The 25142-nt window shown below is 38.4% G+C and overlaps 6 protein-coding genes across 8 annotated transcripts; 3 read left to right on the plus strand and 3 right to left on the minus strand.

The window, feature by feature from the left end:
• Window positions 1-127: 127 nt before the first annotated feature.
• Window positions 128-1568, minus strand: LOC139101248 (probable rRNA-processing protein EBP2 homolog). Its single transcript, XM_070654286.1, has 3 exons — window positions 1343-1568; window positions 1183-1266; window positions 128-1091 (listed from the first exon to the last, which is right to left on the minus strand). The coding sequence occupies exons 1-3, from the start codon at window positions 1391-1393 to the stop codon at window positions 291-293; spliced, it is 936 nt and encodes a 311-aa protein (XP_070510387.1). The 5' UTR covers window positions 1394-1568; the 3' UTR covers window positions 128-290.
• Window positions 1569-2045: 477 nt separating this feature from the next.
• LOC139101245 (nuclear cap-binding protein subunit 3) lies at window positions 2046-5175 on the plus strand. Of its 2 annotated transcripts, none has more exons than XM_070654280.1 (7): window positions 2046-2455; window positions 2550-2710; window positions 2899-3050; window positions 3152-3517; window positions 3597-3991; window positions 4099-4607; window positions 4768-5175. In XM_070654280.1, the coding sequence occupies exons 1-7, from the start codon at window positions 2366-2368 to the stop codon at window positions 4919-4921; spliced, it is 1827 nt and encodes a 608-aa protein (XP_070510381.1). In that variant the 5' UTR covers window positions 2046-2365; the 3' UTR covers window positions 4922-5175. The 2 variants fall into 2 exon arrangements, with proteins under 2 accessions (XP_070510381.1, XP_070510382.1); XM_070654281.1 differs by having other exon boundaries at window positions 2050-2455; window positions 3152-3511.
• Window positions 5176-8361: 3186 nt separating this feature from the next.
• Rl (Mitogen-activated protein kinase rl) lies at window positions 8362-13144 on the minus strand. The gene is made up of 7 exons (XM_070654285.1): window positions 12884-13144; window positions 11368-11494; window positions 11174-11284; window positions 10823-11074; window positions 10571-10738; window positions 10263-10451; window positions 8362-10197 (listed from the first exon to the last, which is right to left on the minus strand). Exons 1-7 carry the CDS (start codon window positions 13009-13011, stop codon window positions 10072-10074), a joined length of 1101 nt encoding a protein of 366 aa, XP_070510386.1. The 5' UTR covers window positions 13012-13144; the 3' UTR covers window positions 8362-10071.
• Window positions 13145-13734: 590 nt separating this feature from the next.
• Window positions 13735-14910, plus strand: Rpb11 (DNA-directed RNA polymerase II subunit RPB11). The gene is made up of 4 exons (XM_070654287.1): window positions 13735-13991; window positions 14190-14279; window positions 14360-14534; window positions 14599-14910. Exons 1-4 carry the CDS (start codon window positions 13939-13941, stop codon window positions 14632-14634), a joined length of 354 nt encoding a protein of 117 aa, XP_070510388.1. The 5' UTR covers window positions 13735-13938; the 3' UTR covers window positions 14635-14910.
• Window positions 14911-15050: 140 nt separating this feature from the next.
• Window positions 15051-19561, plus strand: Pths (ATP-dependent RNA helicase DDX47). Of its 2 annotated transcripts, XM_070654284.1 has the most exons (9): window positions 15051-15248; window positions 15556-15649; window positions 15714-15878; window positions 15947-16113; window positions 16194-16430; window positions 16528-16751; window positions 16836-17097; window positions 17172-17314; window positions 17494-19561. In XM_070654284.1, exons 1-8 carry the CDS (start codon window positions 15171-15173, stop codon window positions 17298-17300), a joined length of 1356 nt encoding a protein of 451 aa, XP_070510385.1. In that variant the 5' UTR covers window positions 15051-15170; the 3' UTR covers window positions 17301-17314; window positions 17494-19561. The 2 variants fall into 2 exon arrangements, with proteins under 2 accessions (XP_070510385.1, XP_070510384.1); XM_070654283.1 differs by lacking the exon at window positions 17494-19561 and having other exon boundaries at window positions 17172-17399.
• Window positions 19562-19674: 113 nt separating this feature from the next.
• On the minus strand, window positions 19675-24650 carry Not3 (CCR4-associated factor Not3). Its single transcript, XM_070654279.1, has 9 exons — window positions 24225-24650; window positions 22956-23188; window positions 22685-22840; window positions 22424-22603; window positions 22047-22334; window positions 21645-21900; window positions 20904-21520; window positions 20591-20800; window positions 19675-20459 (listed from the first exon to the last, which is right to left on the minus strand). The coding sequence occupies exons 1-9, from the start codon at window positions 24247-24249 to the stop codon at window positions 20361-20363; spliced, it is 2064 nt and encodes a 687-aa protein (XP_070510380.1). The 5' UTR covers window positions 24250-24650; the 3' UTR covers window positions 19675-20360.
• Window positions 24651-25142: the final 492 nt, after the last annotated feature.

The following is a 25142-nucleotide window of genomic DNA, read 5'->3' on the forward strand; positions in this document are numbered from 1 at the left end:
CAAGATTTAAATAATGTAATAATTATAATATTGCTCCGTAAATTGATTAACATGGTTTTGATGCGATCTAGGCGTGTATAAAGTGACATGCGTCCACAAACTTGCGTAATACGTTTACAAATCTGAATACAGTTCAGGAAATATAATTTTAATTAAGATAAGTACGTGTTAAGACGGGAAAGGGAACAGAACCAAGTAATTTATCATGTTATTTTTTTACAAATACATAATTAATCATAATACATGTAATATATACTTATTACTAACATATTGTCTAAGGATTTTTTTTACTACTTTCTTTTTGCTTTCATTTGAGTTCTTCGACTCTTGCCCAATCTTTGCTTCCCTTTTCCGCCCTTGCCTTTTCTGCTTTCTCCAGGTTTTTGTGGTCGTTTATACTCAGAAATATCAGCTGAACTGCTTTTTGTGTTCCATTTGCTTCCACGCTTTTTACCACCATAACCATACTTGGCAGCTTTCATTTTCATCTTCGTTTGAGCCTTTGAATTCATTTTGTGATTTGCAGGTTTACCTTGAGGTCTCTTCTTGTCATCCAAGAAATCAAGGTCCTTCCTCACACCTTTACGATACTTTTTAACCTCCTCGAGCAATTTCCTCTTTTCAGCATGTTTCTTTAATGTCGCTTCGACCTGCATTTGCTTGGAAATCTTTTTCTGTTGTCTCAGTTGCCTCACCTTTTCTGATCTTTGTGCTACTGTCTGCTTTTTCATCAAATTCTCCCGTACTTTCTGCATATGCTCATCAGACTTTGCCATTTCTGCAAAATAATCTTCTGGCCTGGTTGTCGGTATGCCAAGTTTTTTTAACCTACTGATACCATCCAGAACAGCACCCTGAGCTTGACGATGAAATAAATTTTCTCTACGAAAATCATTCAGAACAGGATCATCAGTTGGTTTGTACTGAGGTAATTTTTTATTTCCCTGCAACTGCTTAGCCCTCCTTACTTCTTGCTCCTGCATCTGAAGTGCCAGTTCTGGTGCCAATGGTGCAGGTGCGCTTATCATGTCCAATCTCTCAATCCAAGGCAAGTTCAGCCTCATTTCGTTCAATTTCTGCTTCATGAGACTCTACAATTTGTTAAAAAAAAAATTGGTTTTTCATTAGATTAAGCCAACCAAGATTTGCCACAGTAGTTTCTGATAAGAAAGAGTTACTCACAACGCAATTTTTAAGCTGCTTGCCATTTTTGACCTCAACATTGAGCCCTGACTTCAGCAATCCCTTTTGAAAGGCCTCCTGCAGCTAGACACGTGAATAAAACGAGGTTAGAATATACAGAATATCGATGGTAAGCGTAAACGGAAATAATAATACTTACTTCCTCGTCGGACGAGCTGTATTCTGAATCTGATTCTGATATTTCTGACATTGCGAACAATTCACAATTATCTTTTATTCAGTCGTGATTAACCGGCAGTATGCAGCCTCGTTAGAACACACATATAACGTGCCACTTTGCAATTTCCACGTAAATGAACTTGCCTCAGTTCGACGACAGTACATCCACTGACATCTGTTGGCGTTACTTAGATATTATTCGTTTCAACGATGAATGGAAAAACATAATTTTATTAGATGAATTTTTATCACGTTAATTTATCTAAGTTGTCACGTATCGAACAGAATAGCTCGCGATAAAAGTCCTGCTTACATTATTCAAGGTCTCCAACTTTAACTTCGAGTTCATATAATTTATCTGCGCTAATTAAATTCTAGCTCATCAATTAGGTTGCAATTACTGCTATTAAAAATATAATATACCTTGTTACAACAATGTTTAAACGTATAATTACCACGGATCCTATTCGGAAAATAAAGCAGTAAAACTATATAGGTTATAAGTCCAAAAAACTTGTCGCAGCTGTCCAGAAGGTCCAGAACATATCTCCTTCGCGCTCGGTTCGGTACGCACCTCTCGCTCGTTTCGTTTGGTTGGGTCGATCGACCTTCCGTCTTCCGTCCGCAAACAGCGGCGGCGGCGACGACGGAGACAAGTGCTCGAGAGACGCGTGCGACGAAAGTGTTGATTTGAAGTTGCCGCAACTTGCGAGTTAAAATGGCGGATCATTGCGGTATTCTCGCTACTCTCACGAGGTACTCTGCGAATGAGAACAGATTTACTATCTAGTAATACTACGCATTATCGGATTTTCGGCTGTGGCGAGCAAAGATGTCTGCTGCTACGGTTAGTCCTGTTTGTAAACTGTTGTAAACTATCGACGCTCCGACGCCGTTCTCGCGAGGTGGCTTGGCCAATTGTGTAATTGACGACACTCACCGACTTGCTTGCTTTGTCGAGCCACATTCGATTACTACCGCTGCATTCGTTTGTGTTTACACGATGGACGAATTCGAGGAGCCCTCGGACGTCGAGATGGTGCCTATCGAGGAAATAGAGAAAGCTAGGGCGGCTTTAACGCTGGACTCGCAGGTAATAAACAATAATAATTAATGATTGACGCACGACGCCGTTGCATACCAATGCCATTGACAATGAACTGATACGCATGTTAATTTTGGTTCAGATACCGGACGACGAACCCGAGAAGCCTGTAGACACGTTCACGACAGGCATAGACATCTTCAGCAAGGAGGAGAAACTGAAGATGGAAGAGCGAGCTAAACGTTTCGGTTTAATAGAAAAGCCCAAGGAATCGTCGAACGTGGAGGAGGATCTCTACAGCAGGTATAAAATACCTAACTTAGGTTCACTTTAACTAGACTTTTATTAATTTAATAAGGAATTTAATAGAAAAAAAAGTAGTTCTATGAGACAAACACTTTTATTGAATTTAGTTTTTAATCAATGAGAGTTTGACCAAAGTACTGAATTAATTTAACAAAAGCAATTATTGAAATTTTGTACAATTGCAGCATGGGTATTGTGGATGATGGCGAGAATGCAAAGAACATCAGACTGAATGTAATTCATATGAGAGGAACTGAGGAAATGAGCACCAAAGATGTGTTTAAATATTTCCAGGATTATGCTCCAACATCAATCGAATGGATCAACGATGTGTCATGTATGATTTGCTTTATTTTAAGTTTAATTTAATTTAATAAGATAATGTCTGTTTATTCAACATAACTTAATTTTAATGTAATAATGTTTGTGGTATTACAGGCAATATAGTATGGTTTGACAAAGTAACAGCAGCCAGAGCTATGTTAGGATTGTCCAAGCGAATTTCTGGTAGTGTTGCAAAGTATTCAGATCGAGAGAACGATTCTGAGAACAGGAAGGAAGACATCGTTATGGCGAACGAAGAACTCGTCGATACTGATAAAAACGAAAAGGAAGAAAATTGCATTAACATTAAAGATATCAATTATCCGTTACCTCCTGGTGTATGGAGGAAAGGTGTGGATTATCCAAAGTCAAAAGGAATATTCCTGAGATTCGCCACCCGGGCGGATAAAAAGCAGATTAATGCAGAAAAGAAGAGTGAATATTACAAAAAATATGGAAATCCTAACTTTGGAGGTAAAGGTAATTTTATGATAGTGAAATTAAATAAAGATTAGAAATAATTTCAGACAGTGATATAAATTTCTATGTCAATGTACAGGTCTCAAGGGAATTCTGACAGAGTCTCGCAAGCGTATGTACAAGCAGACGAAGCCAACTAAACACAAATCACTGATTGAAGACGATACAGACGAACAGAATCAGACGAAAAATCCATGGGGCTCACTTTCCGAAACGTGGGGTTTGAATGACGTTGTGGAGGACGATTTTCGTCCAAAAAACGGTGCTAGGGATCAAGGACGTAGTATAAAGGAACGATTAGGTCTTAAATGTACGGAAAAGGAAACGCCACAAGCGGAAGAATCCGGCGAAGCCAGCTCGAGTAGTGATAGTGACGAGAATTGGTGTAAACGAAGTAAAATTCCCCGCATGCGAATGCACGCCGATGACGAAGAAGAAAAAGTACAAAAACGTCGGGCTAAACTTCGATTTCAAGTTAGTGTTCAATCTTTTTTTTTTTTTTTTCTTGAATTAAACTTTTTTTAAATTTGTTTAACATAATTACATCCATTCATGACATGATATATATTTTTCTCTCTTAGATGATCCTCAACAATTTAAATAGCAGTGGTGACTTGCGATCAAAGCTGAGGTCGAAAACAAAGGCGCAGTATCGCGAGCCCATTCAAGTGGTGGTCACAAATACAAATGCAACGAATTCAAAGCGTGACAATTCCGGAGCGATTCGACAGCAAATTGCGAAGGAGATAGAATTATCGGATCGAGAAGAGGGAGAGTGGCAGGAATCGGAAGACGAGGACGGTCACGAAGAAGAGGATAAAGTGGAGCAGAGGTCACGCGGCTTGATAAACGTGGAGGAAGAGCAAAAGGAAGGAGAGGAGGAAGAAGAAGACGACGAAGAAGAAGAGGGCGAACACAAGGAGGATGAAGAAGATAGCGAGGAAGACAGCGATGTACCTGCTAAAGAAGTTCAGGGCCCTAAAGGGAGTGTGATAAAAGTTGTCCCACCTAAGCCACGCATTGCTTCTACCGTATGGGCGAGATTAAATCACGCAAAAAGCGAAGCTAGTGATAGCTATCTGAAAAAGAGGTAAGAAAATAGTCTCGTCTATTGAACTATACACTTTCTTTCACACACATACATATTTTTAAAATAATTTTTTTTTTATATTAATATTTTCACATTTTTCAATTTGATTAAATATTTTATCATATATACATCTCAAGCTTACAAGTTATTATTTTTTAAGGCCGTCGGGCAGCCGCGACTTGAGAAGTACCTTAAAGGGTGACCTACGATCGCGAATCGGAAATCATACCAGAGGACGTTCTCCGTTGCGAATAGAAGTGAAAAATGACAAATACACAAGGAACAGTAGTGACCCAACGAGCGATCTAATTTAAAAGTTCCGAATTTGTAAAAAGAGTGCGCTCATTATTCAGAGGTATCGTTTTACGATTAATTTTCATATTTTATATTTTATCAAGTCTATGCTGGAATAGTTGTAAATTAATACGTGGACAGATCATCCAATTTACAACATTTGCACAACTAATCGAGGTTTTTTTCATCATTATAAAAAGATTGCGATGGTTTTTACACATGTGTGTGTGTGTATAACTACGAGAAGATAATAATATATGTATATAAACTTTTATTTTGTGTTATGCATTTGTGATCGATCTTCCGATAATAACCATTGCTTTTATTACACGGACAATGAATACTTCCGATAATGTCACGCGCAATTTTGATATACATTTCTGTGGACGGAAAAAGAAGTGAGCAGCTAAGTACTTCGATCGAGATATCTGTGTGAGAAACACAAGAATTTCGAAAAAATACAGTTTACATCACTTTGAAATCGTGATACGTACTTTTTACACGAAGAACGTGAGATGAAAGTATAGTTTCGTAAGCTCTTGAAATAGCATCACATTTCTTAGAATAATAAATTAAGGTATTTTGTAAAATCTGAAGATTCAGTATAATACTCTATGTTACTGTAAAAAAAAAAAAAGGGGAAAAGATAAGTGATTAAAGAAATAAATAATCTGTATGCTACATTACCACTTTTGTAATGCATCTCTCTTACTGTTAAACTTTTCATTCGACAAATTTTGTTGCAATCAAAATTAAAATTAACGAAAAGTATTACCTCGTAACAAAAATTTGTAACAATAAATAACGTAAATTGCAGCAAATAATAGATCCTTTTTAATACTGGCATATTAAAATTATTTCTAATGGTATTTCATTAATGTAAATGATGATTCACTATGAATTAAAATCAATTAGCAATCGATGTGATCAAAAAATTGGGTAAAAAGCACAGAGTAAGTACATTTATTTCTTTTATTTAAATAGCTGCGTAGCTACATTCATAGGTTCTCAAGTTTATAATCTTTCCCGTCCAATAGTATATATTTTCAAAAATATAATTTTTGTGATTGTTTTCCTTGCTCTGCATTATCTTTACAATTATGTGAAATGTAATTTTAGTCGCGTATTACTAGATTATTCTTTTCACAAAGGTGTAATAACTTTGACATAAAACTCGCAACAAGAAATTTTAAATTATTGCAAATTTAATTGAAGAACTAATCGATTTTTTTGTCGTAGCAGAGAACAATCCAGCTTAGAAGCGTTATTAAGTTTACATCGCTATGAATGCAGCTTCGGCGACAAAAAACCATCAATGATTCACAACGACACAATTGAAACGGAGAGGAAGATATCTTTCGTGATATTGCCGTTAGAATCAGACGATTAACGTGATAAACGCGCGCTGGATTAGAGACAGAACGGCAGGTAACGAGGAATAACATTTCGGGGGATGAAATGCTGGCCTTTGGTTTAATCTAAGTGGGTCCACTCGAGCTAGCTCAAAGTGGCGCCGATGACAGAAATACATTCTCCCCCGTTACACTGTTAAAAAATTACACGTAAATCAACCATTGTAACAGACACAAAATCACCCTGTAAAAACATTCAGCGAATTCACACAGATAATAATTGTAAGAGTTTCAATATTGATCGTGTAAATATAAAAAAAGAATCATGTAATTTTTAATATAATTTACAATTTAACTTATATATATATATATATATATATATATATATATATATATATATATATATATATTAAATTTAATTTTATAAAAATCACGTATAAAATTACATGAACTGTTATATTCATGCAATTAATAATGACATTTTTGCAACTACTGTTTGTGCGAACTTGCTGAAATTATTTATTGTGTAATTTTATATCTATTACAAAAGGTAAAATATTTTTTACAGTGTAGGATCTTTCCCGCACGTCTCTACGTATCGCGCGCGGATGGAGAACGCCGATCTTACCCATTGTTAAAGAAGCGGCCGATTGCGCGACCTTTATTCTTGAAAAGTTTTTCTCTCCTCTTTTCTTCAATCTACTCTATGTAAAAACGCTAATGATTTAGTCGATCACTCGCTAACTTTTCGAGAACTAACAACTGTCGTCTTGTCGAGGAAACGGCACGTAGATTCATCGTCTCTCTCGTTCCGCTGCCTCTTTTTTTACTCCTCTATACATGCTCAATGATACAGATCACCGGTAACATCAAAATTCGACAGACGAGGTGTCCCGTGAATGTCCAAATATACAAGAATCGGCAACAACAATTACACATACATAACTTTAAGTATATTAGGCCTGATAATATCGGCGACATTTCGTCGACACGTTAACGTTCTACGCCTGCAATCTCAGCGTCATCTCCAAATACTTCTTCTCGGTATCTACGTATCACAATCTAGATGTACAGATCGAGTTTTATCATCAACAGCGAGATGCTCGATTTCTCGACGGCTTACAATTTTTCGCTGAGTACACGATTTTCGGTTTTGGTTTTAAAAATGTTTTTTTTTTTCTTTTTCCACGACCTACGATATAAGAACTGTTTAAAAGGCCTCGGATAAAAGCACTCTTCAAAGGGACTCAACGTACCGGGCATGCATCTTATTTTCACCCTGCGGTAATGATATAAAATCATAGAAGACTCTGTCTCGGGAGCCAACGTGATTCAAACATTTGTACAAGGAGAGGGTGGCTTAACATATTAAGTTCTAACTTATTATCGTAAACTGGTATAACGATTCCCTGTCGAGACAAATTGGAGAGTATCGCCGGCGCGAGACTTTTAGGAATCTCTGTTGCATTTCGATTTCATGGCAATTACGGCTCGAACTTGCAACTCTGTCGCGGAAAGAGAATCGTGTGGGGAAGTAGGATTACACATGCTTATCGGAAGAAACTCTTTGTACTCGCACGTGGAATACTCGTACAATGGTAAGAGCCACGACGGGCTCGTGGAACGCAGGAGGAAAGACATACATTAATTTCATCTCAAGTTACAGCTAGGAGTATTCGAGTCTGTCGTCCCTAAGACTATTCAGCGCGATATGACCTCAAAATCTGTCGTTACAAAGCGAGTTACTCTCAGCAAACTGCAAACTCCGATTTGGAAAGTATTACGTCTGAGGTGGAATTGGTGACCGTCTATTTCATCTCTGCGCATTTTGTAATCAAGCTTTGTGCGCCAGGAAAACTGTAAACCGCGAGAAACTCCTTAATTCTCTTGTCCACAGCGATATAAAGAAACGGACAAACATCGAAGGAAGGTAAATGCGCATTAAATCGGAAGTTGAAATAATGGCGTTGTGGTAACGACAGAATATTCCTCACTCTATGTCCCTCGCGTCTTCGAAAAGCGGGCGGGGAACATGAGCAAGTTCGCCCTCAATCTATAATTGCTAGAAATGCATCTTAGATCTAGATAAGAATCTTACGAACAACGAGTTTCTTTGTAATTATTAATTTATTATATGTATCGAAGAACGTGAAGATCGGTAACAGTTAATAGTGGAAGTAAATACTTTGTCCCTGTTTTAGTATCCTTTTTCTTTCATTTCTCTTTTTTTCTTTTTCTTCGAATTTTTGCTTCGTCTCTCACAACCTAGTTTTCTCATTGGAAATTGGGATCGAAAAGATTCTCTTTATATTCGCAGTAAGGCCGAATGGAGCTATCAGTTAACGAATCCAATTTTAAATTGACATTATCGTAGATAGATTTTGGATGGTGATATCGATTTCGAGAAGCTTCAAAGCCTCACGTCAGACGAATAGATTAAGACTGAGACTGGATAGGAACTCAACCATTCCAGAGTGAAAAAAAAAAAAAAACCCAATGTCAAGTCTACCGGAACTCGCTTAGATTGATTAAATTTCAGTCCAATTTCAACTCCTAATCTGTAGTCCGAGTTTAAGGGCCGACTGCTCCAATCTCCAGATAAACTTTATCTATCAGATAAACGTATGTCCGCCTTTATCTTTCTTTGTCAACAAATAAAGACACGTAATAAGTACCTGTCAGATAAATTAAGTTGGAACAACCGGCCCCAAGAGGTTCATTCGATGCACAATATTTGTAAAATATCCGAGATACTAACTTGAGACCTTCATGTTACTCAAATTATCGCTTTAAACTCTTATGACTTGGGCACCATCACTACTATCACACGCTCAGAAAGAAGATCACGATTCTCTTTTTAACATAAATTATACACTATTTTCTCGTGGGCCGTATCGTTGAGATACGCACGCACGCTTCTTTTTCGCTACAACGGTTGACTATCATAAACAGATTAAATATCAAAAGAAACTCTGCCACACGCACGTACATGCGCACGCATATACAGTCATACGAATACACACGAGACGGGAAAATATCGTATGAAATGAATTTACGAATGCGTTACAAGCGTTCGAATATCTCTGACAAACGTGAACGTTTAGTGTACTTCGGTGTCTTCAATATCCATGATACTCTCGATATCGGAAGACACCGAGGAACGATAAGCCGAATGCATATTGCCCTAATTACGCCGTACAATTACGCATTGTAATCTCAACGATTTCGGGGGATAAAAGGTAATTCGAAGAACGACGATGAAATGAAAAAGTACGTCGCATGTTGCGCCTCGTCACTCTCGTAATTAAATCACAGACACAGTGTAGTACAATACGGTACGACGATGTTAAATTAAAAGGTACTCGCTGTACCAATTGATATTATGCTATATTTAATATAACATAAGAAATACTATGCTTTCTTTCTCCAAGTGAGGGGCATGCGAATGTACAAGCGTATGCGCGGACATCGCGACTGTTTCACTCACTCGACTCATCGGCGCAATTAATCGTTCGTTGATCGCTGAACTAAATCTGTCGTCAGTATTCAAGTAACCTTTGTTTCGTCGGCAATTCGAGCAGTAGCGATGTGGTAATTGTTAAAAGCACGCTGTCCACATACCAATCTTGCGATCGTTTGTATCTCGGTTCAATTCTTTTCTTTTCTTTTTTTTTTTTTTTTCCTCGGTACGTCACGCGTATCAGTTATTGCGATTCTGGCAACGGTATGCCTGACGAAAAGAAAAGACCATTCGATTGTCAGCGGATTAAAAAAATCGATGGTACGCCATAACGACGAATTTAACAATTACCAGTCGACTACATAGCGTTCTCTCGGTGATTCTCTTGGAACAGCAAAGTTTCCTCGAAAATATATTGTTTCAATACTTCTTTTGGAAGATCATCCAGTTCCATGTCAAATCTAAACGGCTCTTCTGCCACGGGCTGAAATATACCAAAGTACAGATATTTATTCATGATCGCAATTTACAAAGTAGTTAGAAGCTTACCTCGTCAGCAGGATCGTAATATTGCTCCAAGTAAGGATGTGCCAAGGCATCTTCCACTACAATGCGCTTGTTAGGATTGAATGTTAACATTTTGTCTAAAAGATCCAAAGCTTTTGGATCGGCGTTGGGAAACAGACTCGTCCACGGTACCTTTGGTTTATACGGTAAAGATTGCAGATAATTCCGCGCCTGAAATCAGAAGCGTTTCACCGTATTACATGTGTAGAGAACAAACTGCATTGCAAAGTGCATACATAATTATAAATTAAATTCTAACAACGTGCAAAATAGATATAAAGATTCAGCACTTTTTCGTTTATGATGCACTCGAGGTCCTCTGGCGAAGGCGATCCGAGAACGCCGAGAATGTGATTCAACTGGTCTAGGTAATGCTTGCCGGGGAATATCGCTCGTCTTGAGAGCATTTCCGCCAGGATGCAGCCCACTGACCAAATATCTATGGATTTGGTGTAGCCCTGCGCGAAGAGAGTCAGAGTTAGTCATACAAGAGCGCAGGACGTAGTCTTTATTCCTCGAAATGTTATTCTCGCTCGTAATACCTTAGAATTAAGCATGATTTCTGGAGCCCTATACCACCTCGTGGCCACGTATTCCGTGAGAAACCCTGCGTGATTATGCTCGGGATCGGCGACCCGCGCAAGACCGAAATCGCAAATCTTAAGGTCACAGGTGGTATTCAACAGCAAGTTGCTCGGCTTCAGGTCTCTGTGTAGCACATTCGCCGAGTGTATGTATTTCAGCCCTCGCAGTATTTGGTACAGAAAATAACATATGTGATCGTTACTAATGGCCTGGAAATGAGAGAATACGATTATTTCTTTAAATATATAACTGCTTCCTTTTTTTGCGCGCTCGGCTTCGCGCCGCTAATATACAAGGTGTGTTCTTACTTGTGTCTTTAATAATTTATAGAGATCAGTTTCCATCAGACACTGAACAATATAGACGTCTTTCATTTGTTCCAGAGTCGGCGCTCTTAATATATCCCTTATATCTATTATCTGTCAGGAAAGGAAACAATATATTAATAAAACGATACTTTATGGAAGTAACGTAAATTCTTATTCGAGCGTGTCCAACTTACGTTCTCGTGCTTAAACCTGGTGAGGATTTTTATTTCTCTTAGGGTCCTCTGACTATAAGTTTGATGCTCGAACGGAGAAATTTTTTTAATAGCTACTTTCGTTTTGGTGAGATTGTCGTAAGCGGATCTGTAACAAGACATAGGAATTAATTTGTTTGCATTTATCATTCACCAAAGATCTTTTCGCCGGGTGTTTCTGAGTCTCGATAAAAATCTCGAATTATTTTGCGGTATACATAGGTCAGGTCGTACGAATTAATGAAATTGTTCCTAGCTGTAGAAATAGAAGCAATATTTGCAGAAAAAGAAAGGAAAAAAAAAAAAAAAGAAAAAGAAACCCATCTCTCGTTTTCTGTTAGTAACTTTGTAATCGTGAGTTTTAATATTTCCCAAAAGTAATTTATTTACAATTTGCTCAAATATATTCAATTTTATTTAATTTAATTAATGTAATGAAAACTATACACGTGCCTCTTCTATTTTGATTCGATTAATCTTACTTGGTAGACAATAACTATAGACGTTGCTTTTTATAAATGTCATTACCGATAAAATACGAAAGCCAATAACAAACTTTGATAATAACAATTACGAGAGCCGTGCGCTTATCTCGTCAAAGCAGATCTGCGAAATCGAAACGGGATTAAAACCTCAGGCGACCTAAGTACCGGGATACATCAAAGACCTGATAAAGAGAGAGGGGCCCTTTGCTTTCAGCCGCTTGCCGATATTATTTTTATTCGACATCAATATCACCAGCGCGTTATCGTAATTATAGAAAAATCAATTCCGAATTTCTCAAAGAAATCCGCCGAAGAACACGTTTCTCGGGCAAACAAAAACTCTTCCAACTATCTGTGCGCAAAATCCTCGATTTATTTCTTCGGTTTCACGCGAGCTACGAGGAAATGCTACAACGTTGTTGGAATAACAAAAAACCGCAATAAGAGACGCGGAGATAATCTCGCAAAAAGTATTTTACCTTCCGCGCACATTAGATAACACGCGATAAAAAATAACCGAGATAAGATTCGTCGGATTATAAAGCGCGATCTCGGCCCATCAACGCGATAACCGCGAAAGGGTGGAAAAAAAAGGCGGAGGGCAAAACAAAAAAAGAAGGAAGACGAGAGAAAAAAAAAAAAAAATGCATTACGAGGAAAGACAAGACGTGAATGGGAAAAGTGCGGCGAAAGGGGCGTGACGTGCATTCGAAACGTGATGCGTGCGTCACGCGTGCGTGTGTGCCTGTGTGCGGCGCGTACTACTCCCGAACCGGCGGATCTCCTCCTCCCGGAAGCGGGGTCCCCGCGTCTCCGGATGCGGACGCGGCCGCTGTCGGGCGTGAAGGATTGGCCAGGTCGCCGCCGGCGACGACTCCGGGGCTCGCTAAGGAGCGTCGGGCCGACTTGGCGCGTCGCCGCGGTGTTTATTCCGCAGCCAACCGGGAGCTGTCAGGTCGACGGCGATGAAAAAGGGGCAACGCGAGAAGGCCCCCCCCTGGGGCAACACTTACACGACCATGCCGTAGGCGCCCTCGCCCATGTACGTGAGATTCGTGTAGCGCGGACCGACCTCGAACGTTTGCCCTCGCACCACTTCGCAGTTCGGGTTCACGCTCACGGAACCGTCACACGCCGCCATTTTGACAACTGCTTCGCGGTAAGTCGGCGCTCCTCCGTCGGCGGCGGGGGAGGGGAAAATCTTGACCGCGAGTAGAGAAATGCGCTGTCTGGACGACGCGCTACGACTAACACGCTAACACCGCGTCACTGACGCCACTGCCGATAGTGACGATGGCCGCCACCGACCAGGGCGACCAGACAGGGGGCGGCAGGGCACCTTCGCGCCTTGAGTCTCGGCCGCAAGACAGCGCCGACTATCGCGTCACTCGCATCTTGGGTGGGCGCGCATCATGCAGCCATGGGAATTATGGGAAACGCTCGCCCGCAACGCTTATGCCGCGCGAACCACGCGCGAACCTGCAATCTGCAATTAATCTCGCGACGTCTCCTTGCAGCGAGTTAAGACTGAGCGAGATCACGAATTAATAAAGAGGGAAAGAACGCGTGGCTTCTTTTAAGTATGACGATTAGGTCATTATTATTAACAAGATTTTCTTTTCTTTACTCTTCCTTGCTTTTTTTTTATTTATTTATTTATTTACTGCTTTTTGTTTCTGCTTGTGTCTTTTTTTTTCTACTATTTCTGTATCGTTTTTTACTTCTTTGGATCACTTTTGGACCATTGCAGATTTACGAGTTTAGCCTGATAGAAATATTACGAAAAGCGAGCTGATTTATCGGGATAGAATCCTTAAACTAGAATTCTAAAATTAACGTGTAATTTAATTTCAAGGTTTCTTCATTTTACTTCACTCAAAATCGAAACCTTATCAAAACAATAGAAACTGAACCTTTGATAAATATTTGAATTTGTCGAATGACGTCAGTAAAGACCTGCCGACAGTGCATGGAAAGCGAGAAGCGTTCTAATAGACGCTTAACGAGTAATTGCTGGTACTTTGTTAGAACTTAATTGAAAAGTGTTATTAATAATTGACGAGACGAAATGAACGCACCTCCGACTTTTGAGTCATTCCTGTTGTACGAGGGAGAGAAAAAGTATGTTAATTTTCGATGATTGTTTACACCTAACCTTAATTTGTAGTTTAGAATTGGACGTACATCAATGTAAAATACATCATATTATATTGAACTTGTCACAAAATTTATAATATAATAGTTTCTTGATATACTTATTATTATTTAATTGTAATTTGTTATTATATTTTATTATATTTACATACTACCTTTTTGTAGAATAATAAAAGAGCAGGATACTAAAGTGCCAAATGCTGCAATCTTTACAATCAACAAAGAGGATCATACCCTGGGAAACATGATTCGCAAGTGAGTGGACTTATAAAACTTTTACTTTACCTTTTTTGTAATTATCTAATTAATTTCATTAATTTCTATTGATTCTGTAGTCAATTGCTGAAGGATCCTCAGGTATTATTTGCTGGCTACAAAGTTCCTCATCCTCTGGAACATAAATTTGTTATCAGAATACAGACAACATCTGACTATACTCCACATGAAGCTTTTATGCATGCCATTACTGATTTAATTGCAGAGTTGTCATTGTTTGAGGAACGTTTTAAGGTAAGACACAATTTAGATTATAATGTCAGTATACAAGAATAACTGATTGTGATCTGTATTTTAGGAGGCAATTAAGGAGAAAAAGGAAGGATTAGATTAAAGGATTATTTTTGCACATCTAGGATTTTTAATTTAATCAACTAATGTACATTTAATATTAGACATACAACAGCTTATGTACATAATTAGAATATATTTGATCAAAGCAAATTAGAATGTTAAGGTTGTGTGACTAATTACATATTTTGATTGTACTTTGGGCCAATGTTTTTTGTAAACATACTAATATTTGTACAATGTAAAAGAATTTATGCAGCTATATTCTACATCTTTTGTCAAACACATGAATATTCAATAAAAACAAATTTTAAATTGATTTTATTAACAAATAAAATTTTATATTTTATTGAGAACTTTGTCAAATTATAGCAAAAATAAAGAGATTTAATTTTGTTACTCTATTAGTGCTGCACTGAAATTCGAGGTACTGATGGGAGTTGAGCCAATCGGGATAGTGATGGCAGGCATGGGAGCGATGGGTATAAATCAGTAAAACTTTATTCTGCTTTACTCAACAACGTGATCGCCAAAAACACTGATTCAATTGCGTAAACGTGTAATTCGATTTGTGAAAACATGGAAGATTCAGAGAAACTAGTTGACGATATTAAGGATGAAGAAATTAATATCGAAAAAGTCACATGGAAAGATCTGGTAAACGTTAATTCATAATTATCTCAATTATAACCTCAAATAAAGCACGTTGCAATGTAACGGATAGATGCATATTAAACCAGAAAGAAAAAAAAAACATTGTAATGCTGCCTGTAGAAAAATAAATGAGTGTATTGGTAAAACAAAATTATAATAAAAGAATTATTTAAAAAAAAATCTCGAAATAAAATGCAAAGTATTTAAAAAAAGTATTTAAATATTTTGGAGAACTTTGCTTTCTTTTTATAAAACATTTTCTTTAATAAAAAATATGTTTTACATAAATAACAAAATATAATTGTTACAGGGACTTGTTGACACACTTTGCAAAACATGTATAGATTTAAAGTGGACAGAGCCTACAAGGATTCAACGTGAAGCCATCCCATTGACACTTCAAGGTAATTTAGACAATGACTTAATTGCAATTAGATTCTGAAAATAGTAACCATGGTTTATTGATAGGCAAGGATGTAATTGGATTGGCAGAAACTGGATCAGGAAAAACTGCTGCTTTTGCACTGCCTATATTGCAAGCATTGTTAGAAAATCCTCAGAGGTACTTTGCACTGATACTGACACCTACAAGGGAATTAGCATTTCAAATTTCAGAGCAATTTGATGCATTAGGTAAAAACAGTTTATTTTACTTACTGAATTGTTCATATATTGTAATTATAATTAGTAATTAATTTCAGGCTCCAGTATTGGTGTGAAAACTGTAGTACTGGTAGGTGGAATGGACATGCATGCACAAGGAATGATACTGGAAAAAAAGCCTCATATCATTATTGCTACCCCTGGAAGATTAGTTGATCACTTGGAAAACACAAAAGGCTTCAATTTACGACAGCTAAAGTTTCTGGTAGTTACATGACACACAGATTTATTTTGCCAATTTCTATATTGATTCTAATTTTCTTTGTTTCTCATTCTGTTCACAAGGTGATGGACGAGGCAGATCGTATTCTGAACATGGACTTTGAGGTAGAGGTCGACAAAATTCTCAGAGTAATACCTCGAGAAAGGAGAACATTATTATTTTCAGCAACAATGACCAAAAAGGTGCAAAAGCTGCAACGTGCATCCTTAAGAAATCCCGTGAAGGTTGAAGTGTCCACCAAGTATCAGACTGTCGAGAAATTGCAGCAGTATTACATATTTATTCCAGTAAAATTTAAAGTACGAAATGTAAACGATGCAATTGTTAAGTTAAATTATTAATTGAATGAAATAAGCCTGAAAGATGTTTAAATTAATTGCAAAACGATTATTGCAGGACGTGTACCTTGTACATATATTAAACGAGTTAGCAGGCAACAGCTTCATGATATTTTGTGGAACTTGTAATAATACGGTAAGAACTGCGTTGCTGTTACGAAACCTGGGATTCACGGCTGTTCCCTTACACGGGCAAATGTCACAAAACAAAAGAATCGCCTCACTGACAAAATTCAAAGCGAAAAATAGATCGATATTGATTTCAACGGACGTCGCTAGCAGGTTTGTCTGTAATTTGAATAAAAAATAGTTATATTAAGGTATTTAAAAAAAAAAAAAAAACATTAAGTCATCTTGTTCTTGTAGAGGTCTCGACATTCCGCATGTAGATATTGTCATCAATTTTGATATTCCTACGCACAGTAAGGATTACATACACAGAGTAGGTCGAACCGCGCGTGCAGGTCGATCAGGTCGTTCTATCACATTTGTTACGCAATACGATGTAGAGCTGTATCAACGTATAGAGCAATTGATATCGAAACAACTACCGTTATATCCAACGGAAGAGGAAGAGGTGATGTTGCTGCAGGAAAGAATCGCCGAAGCGCAACGAATAGTGAAAATGGTAAAAACGATAGCTACACAATGAAAGATTTAGTAATATAAGCGGTTGTTATAAATGTTATCGGAATGTTTTAGGACATGAAAAACATGGAAGATAATAAAAAATCAGGCAAACGGAAACGCGGTGGTGACCACGAAGATGACGATACTGAACAGTCCATCGGAGTGAGAAAAAGAGTGAAAATAAAGAGCAAAAGAAAATGAAGACATTGAACTAGGTACCGTAAGATATGTTGTTAATATTAATTACAATTACTTTCAATATAATAAAATCACTTTCTTTCACTGTTATACTTAAAATCACTACTGGAGCATTTTACTAATATTGTAATATTATTCGATCAAGTTCACAATATTATATCTACCTTTCAGCGACTTTTTTTTTAATTCTATACAGGTGCGGGCGTAATAAAAAATTATAATAATGTACTTACACACTTCAATTTATCGCGAACATATACTTATGTGAATACATCGGAGTAATTACAAATTTTAAGGTGTAGGATATAGTTTTATGCGCGAATCAATACGAATTTAATTTGATTTATTTCAATTTTATTTGAAAAAATGTTTCCGCTAGCAAATCGACAAGTTGATAACGTGCTTGACGAATTCACGTTGTTCACGAATCTTATATAAATAACAAGTTGTAAACTGTAAATTATGCATAATCTGGTGCAAGCCTGGCTGGATTAACGAGCGAGTGGTGGGACGGAAACTTGTACGAAGATGCCCCTAAAATCTGGAATATAATCGAGACTCGGCAATAAAGCAAACATTATCATACTGAAGAAATTAGTATTGTATTTTAACGACCTCAAGTCTTTGCACAAAGCAGTACGGTATTAAATATCACTCAAATAATCACAATAAAAAAAATATATATAAATATATATATATATATACATACATATATATACATATATATATATATTAAGTAAAATCACAATTTTTTTATCATCTGCGGTGGACGCGTTAGGGAGAATTAATTCGAAGCATCGAAGACAGAATTTGTTATGCAACAAACGAAGATTGTCTTCTTTCACTTGCACGCTTCTATTTAAGTGTTATCACATAAGCAGAGTATCCGGTTTATGAGAAGAAATGCGGATAAAGGAAAGCACGTTCGTCCCTACAGCAGAAAAATGTTGTAACAATTGTTATGTACAGCCTTTACACTACTGTAAAATCGATTAATGATTATTTTCGTCAGACCTCTATAGAAAATCAGTGATCCATTGTACAAGTTTTTCGTAGTACAAAATACACGGTATAGGAAACACGGGCACGTGTCACCTCCGAATTTATAATTACGATGCTTCTTTTAAATCACTAGGAGATTATTAATTGTATAAAGTAGCAACGAATCCTCATTACTTTCACGATTTTTTTCCCTCTAAACCGCTTAGCGGAGCACGTAATCGCGTGTCGCGCAGATTAACAAATCTAAGTGTGCATTGGAGAATTGTTTTTTAGTGTTTTGCCCATTGTTTTTCTTTCGTTGCAAAAATGATTAAAATTGCATTGATTAAAACTTTAGGCTGTAGTACCACGCATTTAAATCTGGTATCAATCTGAGCTCGTTAGCGAACGCACTTCGTGTGCAGGTACTCGGTAAAGTCCATCACACGTTTCGCCGCGATTTAAACAGTGCCGAGATAATAAAAAAATCTCTTCAAATCGTATGTATTGTAAATTTTGTGAACATTTACCCCGATAAATTTACTGTTGCTCTTTTTTTTTTTTTACAAATGTATAACTCTTAATCTCCTTAATTATCCAAAATAAATTTGAAAATTGCGTTATTGTGCGATTCCGTCATGCAAATAATATCGGTTGTCGCAACCGCCGCAACAAGAGTATCTGCTTAGAGTACAAGTATACGCTACGCATTAATCAATAATTAAATTTCGTCTCTATCCCGCTAAACAAGTGTACGAGAGAACCTCTCAACTTAGTTTTTATTACTAGGGAAGGGGGATGTATATCTAATCTCATTGTCGAAAGCTCTTGCGATAAGAACGACGCATACAGAGGAGTCGTTTTCATCTGCGATGTAACAAAATATTTTTTCTTGTGGAACAGATATAATTTTGCTTTGTAACAATGTTTTACAGCATCGGTAATTATCCCAAATACGTATGCACTACCGTTGCATACTGCGGTAATACCGAGTTAATAATAAAAATAAATTCGCACAGGCACGACTCCTCTCTGTGATTTCCGATACGAAACGGACACACACATGCTTGTCGACAGCAATAATTAGCTTCACCCGACGAGTTAGTAAAATTGAAATGTTTATAAAGTATCAATCTGAGAATTGCCAAGTGCGTAGCATGAAAAGCTTAGCCTAGCACGCTACTGTTATACGGTACAATATTAAACTTCGACGACGAGCCCCGGCCTTATTAATCGTTAGAACGCATATAAGTAACCTATTTCGAAAGCGGAATTTAATCGCGATGGATGGAATGTCTCTTTTCTTTTTTCCAAACGTAGGACATTGAGATGATGTGTGCTAGTGCGTGAATCAAAAATCGAAACAACTTAGGTTTCATTTAAATGAGAAATAAAATATATTCCATAATATTATTATTCACTATTTCTACACATTCTGTACATTAATTCAATTTAAGGGTTTTATACTTCGATACACTTTATACAAAAAGGCTACTTATAATCTAACATTAAGACGTACCATAGCATGAGTGCCCTCCACCTTACTGCCAAACGGCAGATGGGCCGCACGCATGTTTGTACTGGTATTACAGAGTCAGTCGCCAGCAAGTATATCATTCTTTCTCTCCCTCTCTCTCGCTCTTTTTCTCACATTCTTTCCCCGTTATCACACAGCACACTGAATTATTCCATGTGTTTCTGCAGTGCTTCTCTTCTCCACCCTCTCCCTCCGATTTCGTCCTCCTTTGCCTTTTCTCGTTATCATTTACAATAATTACGATTTGTTTTCCGTACAATCTTTCCGTTTTTTTACTCATTTTTTTCCCCTCCCATTTCATCTACTTCTCGTTGAAGAAAAAAGGATTAAGAAAGATTTGTTTGTCGTCTCGTTGAAATGTAATGAAATGCTTTCATTGCTTTCTATTCACAAATTTGTTCTTCACTTTTAACGGATTTTGGTTTTCTTTCATATTGAACTTTACCGATTTTATACTCAACAGAATTGTCTTCTGCGAAAGTTCAGATAACACAATACCGGTACAGAAACGGCGTATTTCGAAGACTCAACGAACGACAGAACTGTTAGTTCAGGTCTCTGTCTTCTAAGTACTTGTATTCGAAAGTAAATCCTTCTTTTTTCCTTTGCCCCCACTTTTCATAGTCAAAATAGATGTACGTTCCCTGAAACGTGATGTTTAGAAAATTTTACCCCTATCTTAATTCTTATATAAATAAAAAAAAATTAACTCTTTAAACGACTAAAAATTAGTCTATCCTACAAGAGTTAAATAAAAAAAAAAAAATATACTAACCTGCTCGTATTCCTCGTTAATAACTTTCGGTTCCTCGTGCCTCTGGAACCACATCATATACTTAGTATGAAACCTCCAGCTTTGTTTCTTCAGAGCTTTCGCTGCTAAATACTGCCCTTTAGACCCTTCCATGTAGTAAAATATGAAAAACAAGGTTTCCGTAGAAAGCCGTTGGAAGAACTCCACAGTATCCGAATGAGGAAGTTGAACCTGAAGCAGGCGCGTGCGTTAGCAAGGTATTAACGTGAATTACAGCACAAAAAGCGAATTATAGAATAACGTTGAATCGAAGGAAAATTTTGGGAAAATATACCTGCTGATAATAAGGTGGCGTGGTGCATGTGTTTCTCGGCAGATACGAACGTAATCTTTCCGAGTCAGACGGATGAGGCATGTGGTAGTACGCGGCTTCCATCATTTGGAACTGCAGCTGGTGTTCCTTCTGTAAAGGTACGGGTCCCAGAGGTGCGACCCCAAGCAGTGGAGGAATGTGTGCTTCCGACGTGGCGTTGCTGTTACTACTATTGCTCGTCTTGGCACTGTCAAAGATGTTTCTACTCGACTCGGAAGGTGGTATTTCGAGACCTGCTCGGTTAATCACTTGTTGGGCAATGGATTTTAGAGAGGACATGCTTCCATCGGGAAGCTTTGGGATAAGACCATTGGCAGTGGACGGTGCTGGCGAGCAAGAGTTTGCGGGCATCGGCGAGGATCTACTGCTAACCGACGACTGCGGCGACGAAGATGGTGGTACCGGCGTGGTCATTTCTGTCTCGCTGTTGTGATTTTGACTCTGCTGACTGTGCAATACGTGCGTCGTTTGTGCCGGCGCTGGATTATTATTGTGCTGTTGCGCAACCGTTTGCGGCACATTCGACGTAACGTTGGACGTAGACGATGACGACAAGATATTATTCTCACTGTTGTGAGCTACGACAAAAAAAAAAAGGGAAAAATGATTTGTTATGTATCTATCGAAGCATGTCGACAAAAACAAGAATCGATTCTCTATAACAATACATGATTACGAATAATCGTGTGTGAAATATCTTACTAGATGTTTTGTTGGAGGTAGAATGAATGGCTTGCGAGTTGCTGTGTGAGGCAGCCACGGTGGCGAAATTGCCGGCATTAGTCGTGGCAATGTGATTGCTCGTTGAACTAGGCGAGCTATGGCTAGGTGTCATGGGAATGGTTTTGCTTGGAGTGCTGCTCGATAACATATTCGATTTTATGGTGGCAGTGCTTCCCGTGGTTGGAATGCTCGCTTGCGTATTCAATAGCGGCCTGACTGCTGTTGGTTTTACAGGCTGAAATCAAAAGAGACATTAAAAGCGACGCTCTACACACGTCGACAGATCCTAGTAAGTAATCTGTGATTTTCAATTCCTTAAAAAATAAATAAAAAATTTTTTCAACTTTCTCGGGTTAAAACGGAGAATAAAATTATTCATACCTTGGTTTTCTTGTCAATGTCCGTGGAACTATCGCTCGAGTGATTATGCATGGTAGAGCTTAATGACGGTGACGGTATGGGCGAAGTACAGGAATTAGTTGAAGTTGGCGTGCCTCCGGTTTCATTGCTATTGTTGCTATCCGTCGTCGCCGACGATGGGATGCCAACTCCAGATAACTCAACTTCGTCGAGGCCAATAATATCATCGTAAATATATTCGTTCTCCTCAAAATCGGGATCTTGCGAAGATTCGATGTAATACTCGACATCGTCTTTTATCCTCTTAATCTGTTAAAAATTTCATATAAAAATGATAAAAAAAAGTTCATACATGTTGATATTAGCATTACATATTTTTACATTACGCCGAAACTTACCGTGTTAACTTCGACAGACATATTATCAAGCATACGTAACAGTGTCTCCAATTTACGGATGTGATAGCGGTGTTTATCCAACTTTGACTTCAATTCGTCCACCCTATCTTGCTTATCTTTGTCTATCCTCTTTTTCTTTCCTGCCTGTAACGATTCTATTTCCGATTCAAATGTATCCATCTATACCAAAAAATAAACGGTGAGTTGTATCGGATCGCTGAAAACGACGATCGAAAATGCAGTCAGTGAAATGACTGTTACCTGCAGATTGAGAGCGTCTATCGAATTGGCAAGCCAATTAGTAACTTCATCTTTCTCTTTCTGAGCTGGGTCTAATTTCTGAGCAGCGCCTAAACCTTCTTTAGAGTAAGCTTTTGTTTTTGTCTCTCTTTCTACAACTTTAAATCTTTCCATTTGCTATAAACCACAAAAGATTTATATATACACACGATATAAATACGACATATAATTTATTCTAACATATTTAGTTCTAAATGAAAAGATTAAAAGCGCGTATGGTATATATACTAACAGTTTCAATCAACTTCCGATAATCGAGAAGTGTACTCTTGTCTTTTATTTCACCCGACGCGATCCAGCTTTTAATTTGATCGCGTAACCTCTGTAGTTTCTTGATTTCCTTTTTGAGATCAGCCTCGTACTTTTCCTTCTGATTGCTGTTTGTGGCATTGTGAACCTTTTGCCAGATATCTTCAAAGGTTTCCACACCTTCTGTCACTTTTTTAAGGCACCGATCTATTTCCCCTAAAATGACAAAAAATACATATCGCTAATTTTCTTGATAAAAGCGGTTTGGGCTTATTGGAACAATTATTAAAAATATATCAAATAATAATTTAAATAAGAAAAATTAATGCACCATTTTTTGATCCCTATAATAATTACCATTAATAATAATAAAAATAAACATAATTTAATTCACAATTTAAGACAGTAATAATGAGTAAATAAAAACTTTAAAACAATTTAATTTTGACATGATAAATTAAAAATGTTGGTTTATTGATTACTTTATCTACTCTCTCAATAAAATAAAACAATAAAAAAAGTAGTTTACATGTACATTTAATATAGAGGGATCTGCAGAATAAAAAAAAAAGGAGGGAACAAAGTTAAAAGTAGTTTTTGTAAATTAAAATCCAAACATGTAAAGGGAACAAGGTACAATCAACGATCAAGAGAAAATTCAATTAAAGCCATGCTTATGTCTACACAATTCCCTTGAGATAAGAAGCACTTATATGTGCCATCTGTTCAAAAATAAACAATTTATAACTTAACATTGCGAGGAAGTAGGAAGTCAGTCTTAAGACAGTACAATATGTAACAATTAAAAATATAAATATATAACAGTTCCGCGAGCGAGTCGCGCCATCGGGATTAATTAAAAAGCTCAGAATTTTTATTAGGTTATGCGAACGAGGTAAAAAGCTGCGTCGTTGATGAGATAAAGGGTGAACCGCGATCGCAGGCGTGAAGGATATGGGAGCTCAGGACCAGAGTTCGAGCCGAGGCGACGGTGGTAACGCGCGTCGTAGCCATTCCGGGGCTACGAGCACTGGGTCGGCGACGGTGGTCCGCAATGCCGAAGGCGGCGAGTTCGGGCCTGCGTTGCGTCGCTCGACGACGCGGTCGAGCGGCGAGATCGCGGAGAACCGTCGCCGACGTGAGAAGCGCGCGGGGAAGGGGGCCTTGGCGGCCGCGTCCGGACGGACAACGCCGCGCGGCCACGGCTATACGTCCGGAATGTAAACACGCTGGGAAGCACTTATCTTCTCACCTTGCAACTTCCTTGTCGCAGCCATGGCTATGTGAACGCGCGGCAAAATGGTTCATGCATAGTCTAGATGTATTTGGCGGTGCGCGATGCGATTTATTGGCGCAGACGGCCGCGCGGCTATTATTCCCCGTGTGATATGGGAGCCTCGGCCACAAGATGGCTTCCGTTTTCAAATGACAACGTCTGACCGTACGTGAGTGCGTCGCGCACAGAGACGGGCCCACGGCGAGCCCCGGGGCCCCTAGAGACTTCGAGTCGTGGGACGCGCGCCCGTGCGGCCCGCGTCGGCGCCGATTCGCGTTGCGCGCGGTGACCTCGCGGGGATGCCGGTCGTGCTCCCTCGTTTTTGCCGCCCGACGTAAGAATCGCGCGAGAGAAAGCCGAGTGATGGCATCAACAAACGTGGATACACGCGAGATGCGCGACGAGCGAGATAGTGCGACACGCGCCGACGCACTCGCGCGCATTCTCTATGTGCGCGATATATACGCCGCCGCGGGTACAGTTTCGCAACTGTAGCACGACGTGCACCTAGGGATGTTATCATTACGACCTTTTCTAGCAGCTGGGTTCCAACAGCTGCGTTCGGGAGAATGGTGATCGCGTGAAAAAGAGTATCTTTACAAGCACAAAAATGTAAAATGGGTCGAAAAAACGTAACAACGTTTGAATAAGCGATTAGTTCTTCTTTTTCCTCGAACGCTTGGCACGGTAAGACTCGATCTACATTATTGTAGTAAGCTTTAAGCTGCAAGAAATTAGCCAATCATATTAAAAATTCTAAAAGAATAATTTAATATAATTGGCTAATTTCTTACGGCTTAAAGCTGAAGATCTCATTGTAGACGCCCCTCAATGTAGACCGAGCCTAACGCGTGGTCATTTACGATAAGTCGCGCGTTCATTGGCTCGTTCGTA

This window comes from Cardiocondyla obscurior, linkage group LG03, assembly GCF_019399895.1.
Source record: "Cardiocondyla obscurior isolate alpha-2009 linkage group LG03, Cobs3.1, whole genome shotgun sequence".
Classification (NCBI taxonomy): Eukaryota; Metazoa; Arthropoda; class Insecta; order Hymenoptera; family Formicidae; genus Cardiocondyla; species Cardiocondyla obscurior.

Bases quoted from the DNA above. Each gene is read 5' to 3' on its own strand.
- LOC139101248 (XM_070654286.1), bottom strand. From the start codon at position 1,393: ATGTCAGAAATATCAGAATCAGATTCAGAATACAGCTCGTCCGACGAG. The intron at 1,267-1,342 runs GTAAGTATTATT...TCACGTGTCTAG, and splicing joins ACAGCTCGTCCGACGAGGAA to CTGCAGGAGGCCTTTCAAAA. The intron at 1,092-1,182 runs GTGAGTAACTCT...AACAAATTGTAG, and splicing joins AGCAGCTTAAAAATTGCGTT to AGTCTCATGAAGCAGAAATT.
- LOC139101245 (XM_070654280.1), top strand. From the start codon at position 2,366: ATGGACGAATTCGAGGAGCCCTCGGACGTCGAGATGGTGCCTATCGAG. The intron at 2,711-2,898 runs GTATAAAATACC...GTACAATTGCAG, and splicing joins GAGGAGGATCTCTACAGCAG to CATGGGTATTGTGGATGATG. The intron at 3,518-3,596 runs GTAATTTTATGA...GTCAATGTACAG, and splicing joins TCCTAACTTTGGAGGTAAAG to GTCTCAAGGGAATTCTGACA.
- Pths (XM_070654284.1), top strand. From the start codon at position 15,171: ATGGAAGATTCAGAGAAACTAGTTGACGATATTAAGGATGAAGAAATT. The intron at 16,114-16,193 runs GTAGTTACATGA...TCTGTTCACAAG, and splicing joins TACGACAGCTAAAGTTTCTG to GTGATGGACGAGGCAGATCG. The intron at 17,098-17,171 runs GTAAAAACGATA...GGAATGTTTTAG, and splicing joins CGCAACGAATAGTGAAAATG to GACATGAAAAACATGGAAGA.
- Rpb11 (XM_070654287.1), top strand. From the start codon at position 13,939: ATGAACGCACCTCCGACTTTTGAGTCATTCCTGTTGTACGAGGGAGAG. The intron at 13,992-14,189 runs GTATGTTAATTT...ACCTTTTTGTAG, and splicing joins TTGTACGAGGGAGAGAAAAA to AATAATAAAAGAGCAGGATA. The intron at 14,535-14,598 runs GTAAGACACAAT...TCTGTATTTTAG, and splicing joins TGTTTGAGGAACGTTTTAAG to GAGGCAATTAAGGAGAAAAA.
- Not3 (XM_070654279.1), bottom strand. From the start codon at position 24,249: ATGGCTGCGACAAGGAAGTTGCAAG. The intron at 22,335-22,423 runs GTAAGTTTCGGC...AATTTTTAACAG, and splicing joins TGTCTGTCGAAGTTAACACG to ATTAAGAGGATAAAAGACGA. The intron at 21,901-22,046 runs GTATGAATAATT...TTTTGATTTCAG, and splicing joins ACATTGACAAGAAAACCAAG to CCTGTAAAACCAACAGCAGT.
- Rl (XM_070654285.1), bottom strand. From the start codon at position 13,011: ATGGCGGCGTGTGACGGTTCCGTGAGCGTGAACCCGAACTGCGAAGTG. The intron at 11,495-12,883 runs GTAAGTGTTGCC...GTCTTGTTACAG, and splicing joins GGCGCCTACGGCATGGTCGT to ATCCGCTTACGACAATCTCA. The intron at 11,285-11,367 runs GTAAGTTGGACA...CTTTCCTGACAG, and splicing joins CCAGGTTTAAGCACGAGAAC to ATAATAGATATAAGGGATAT.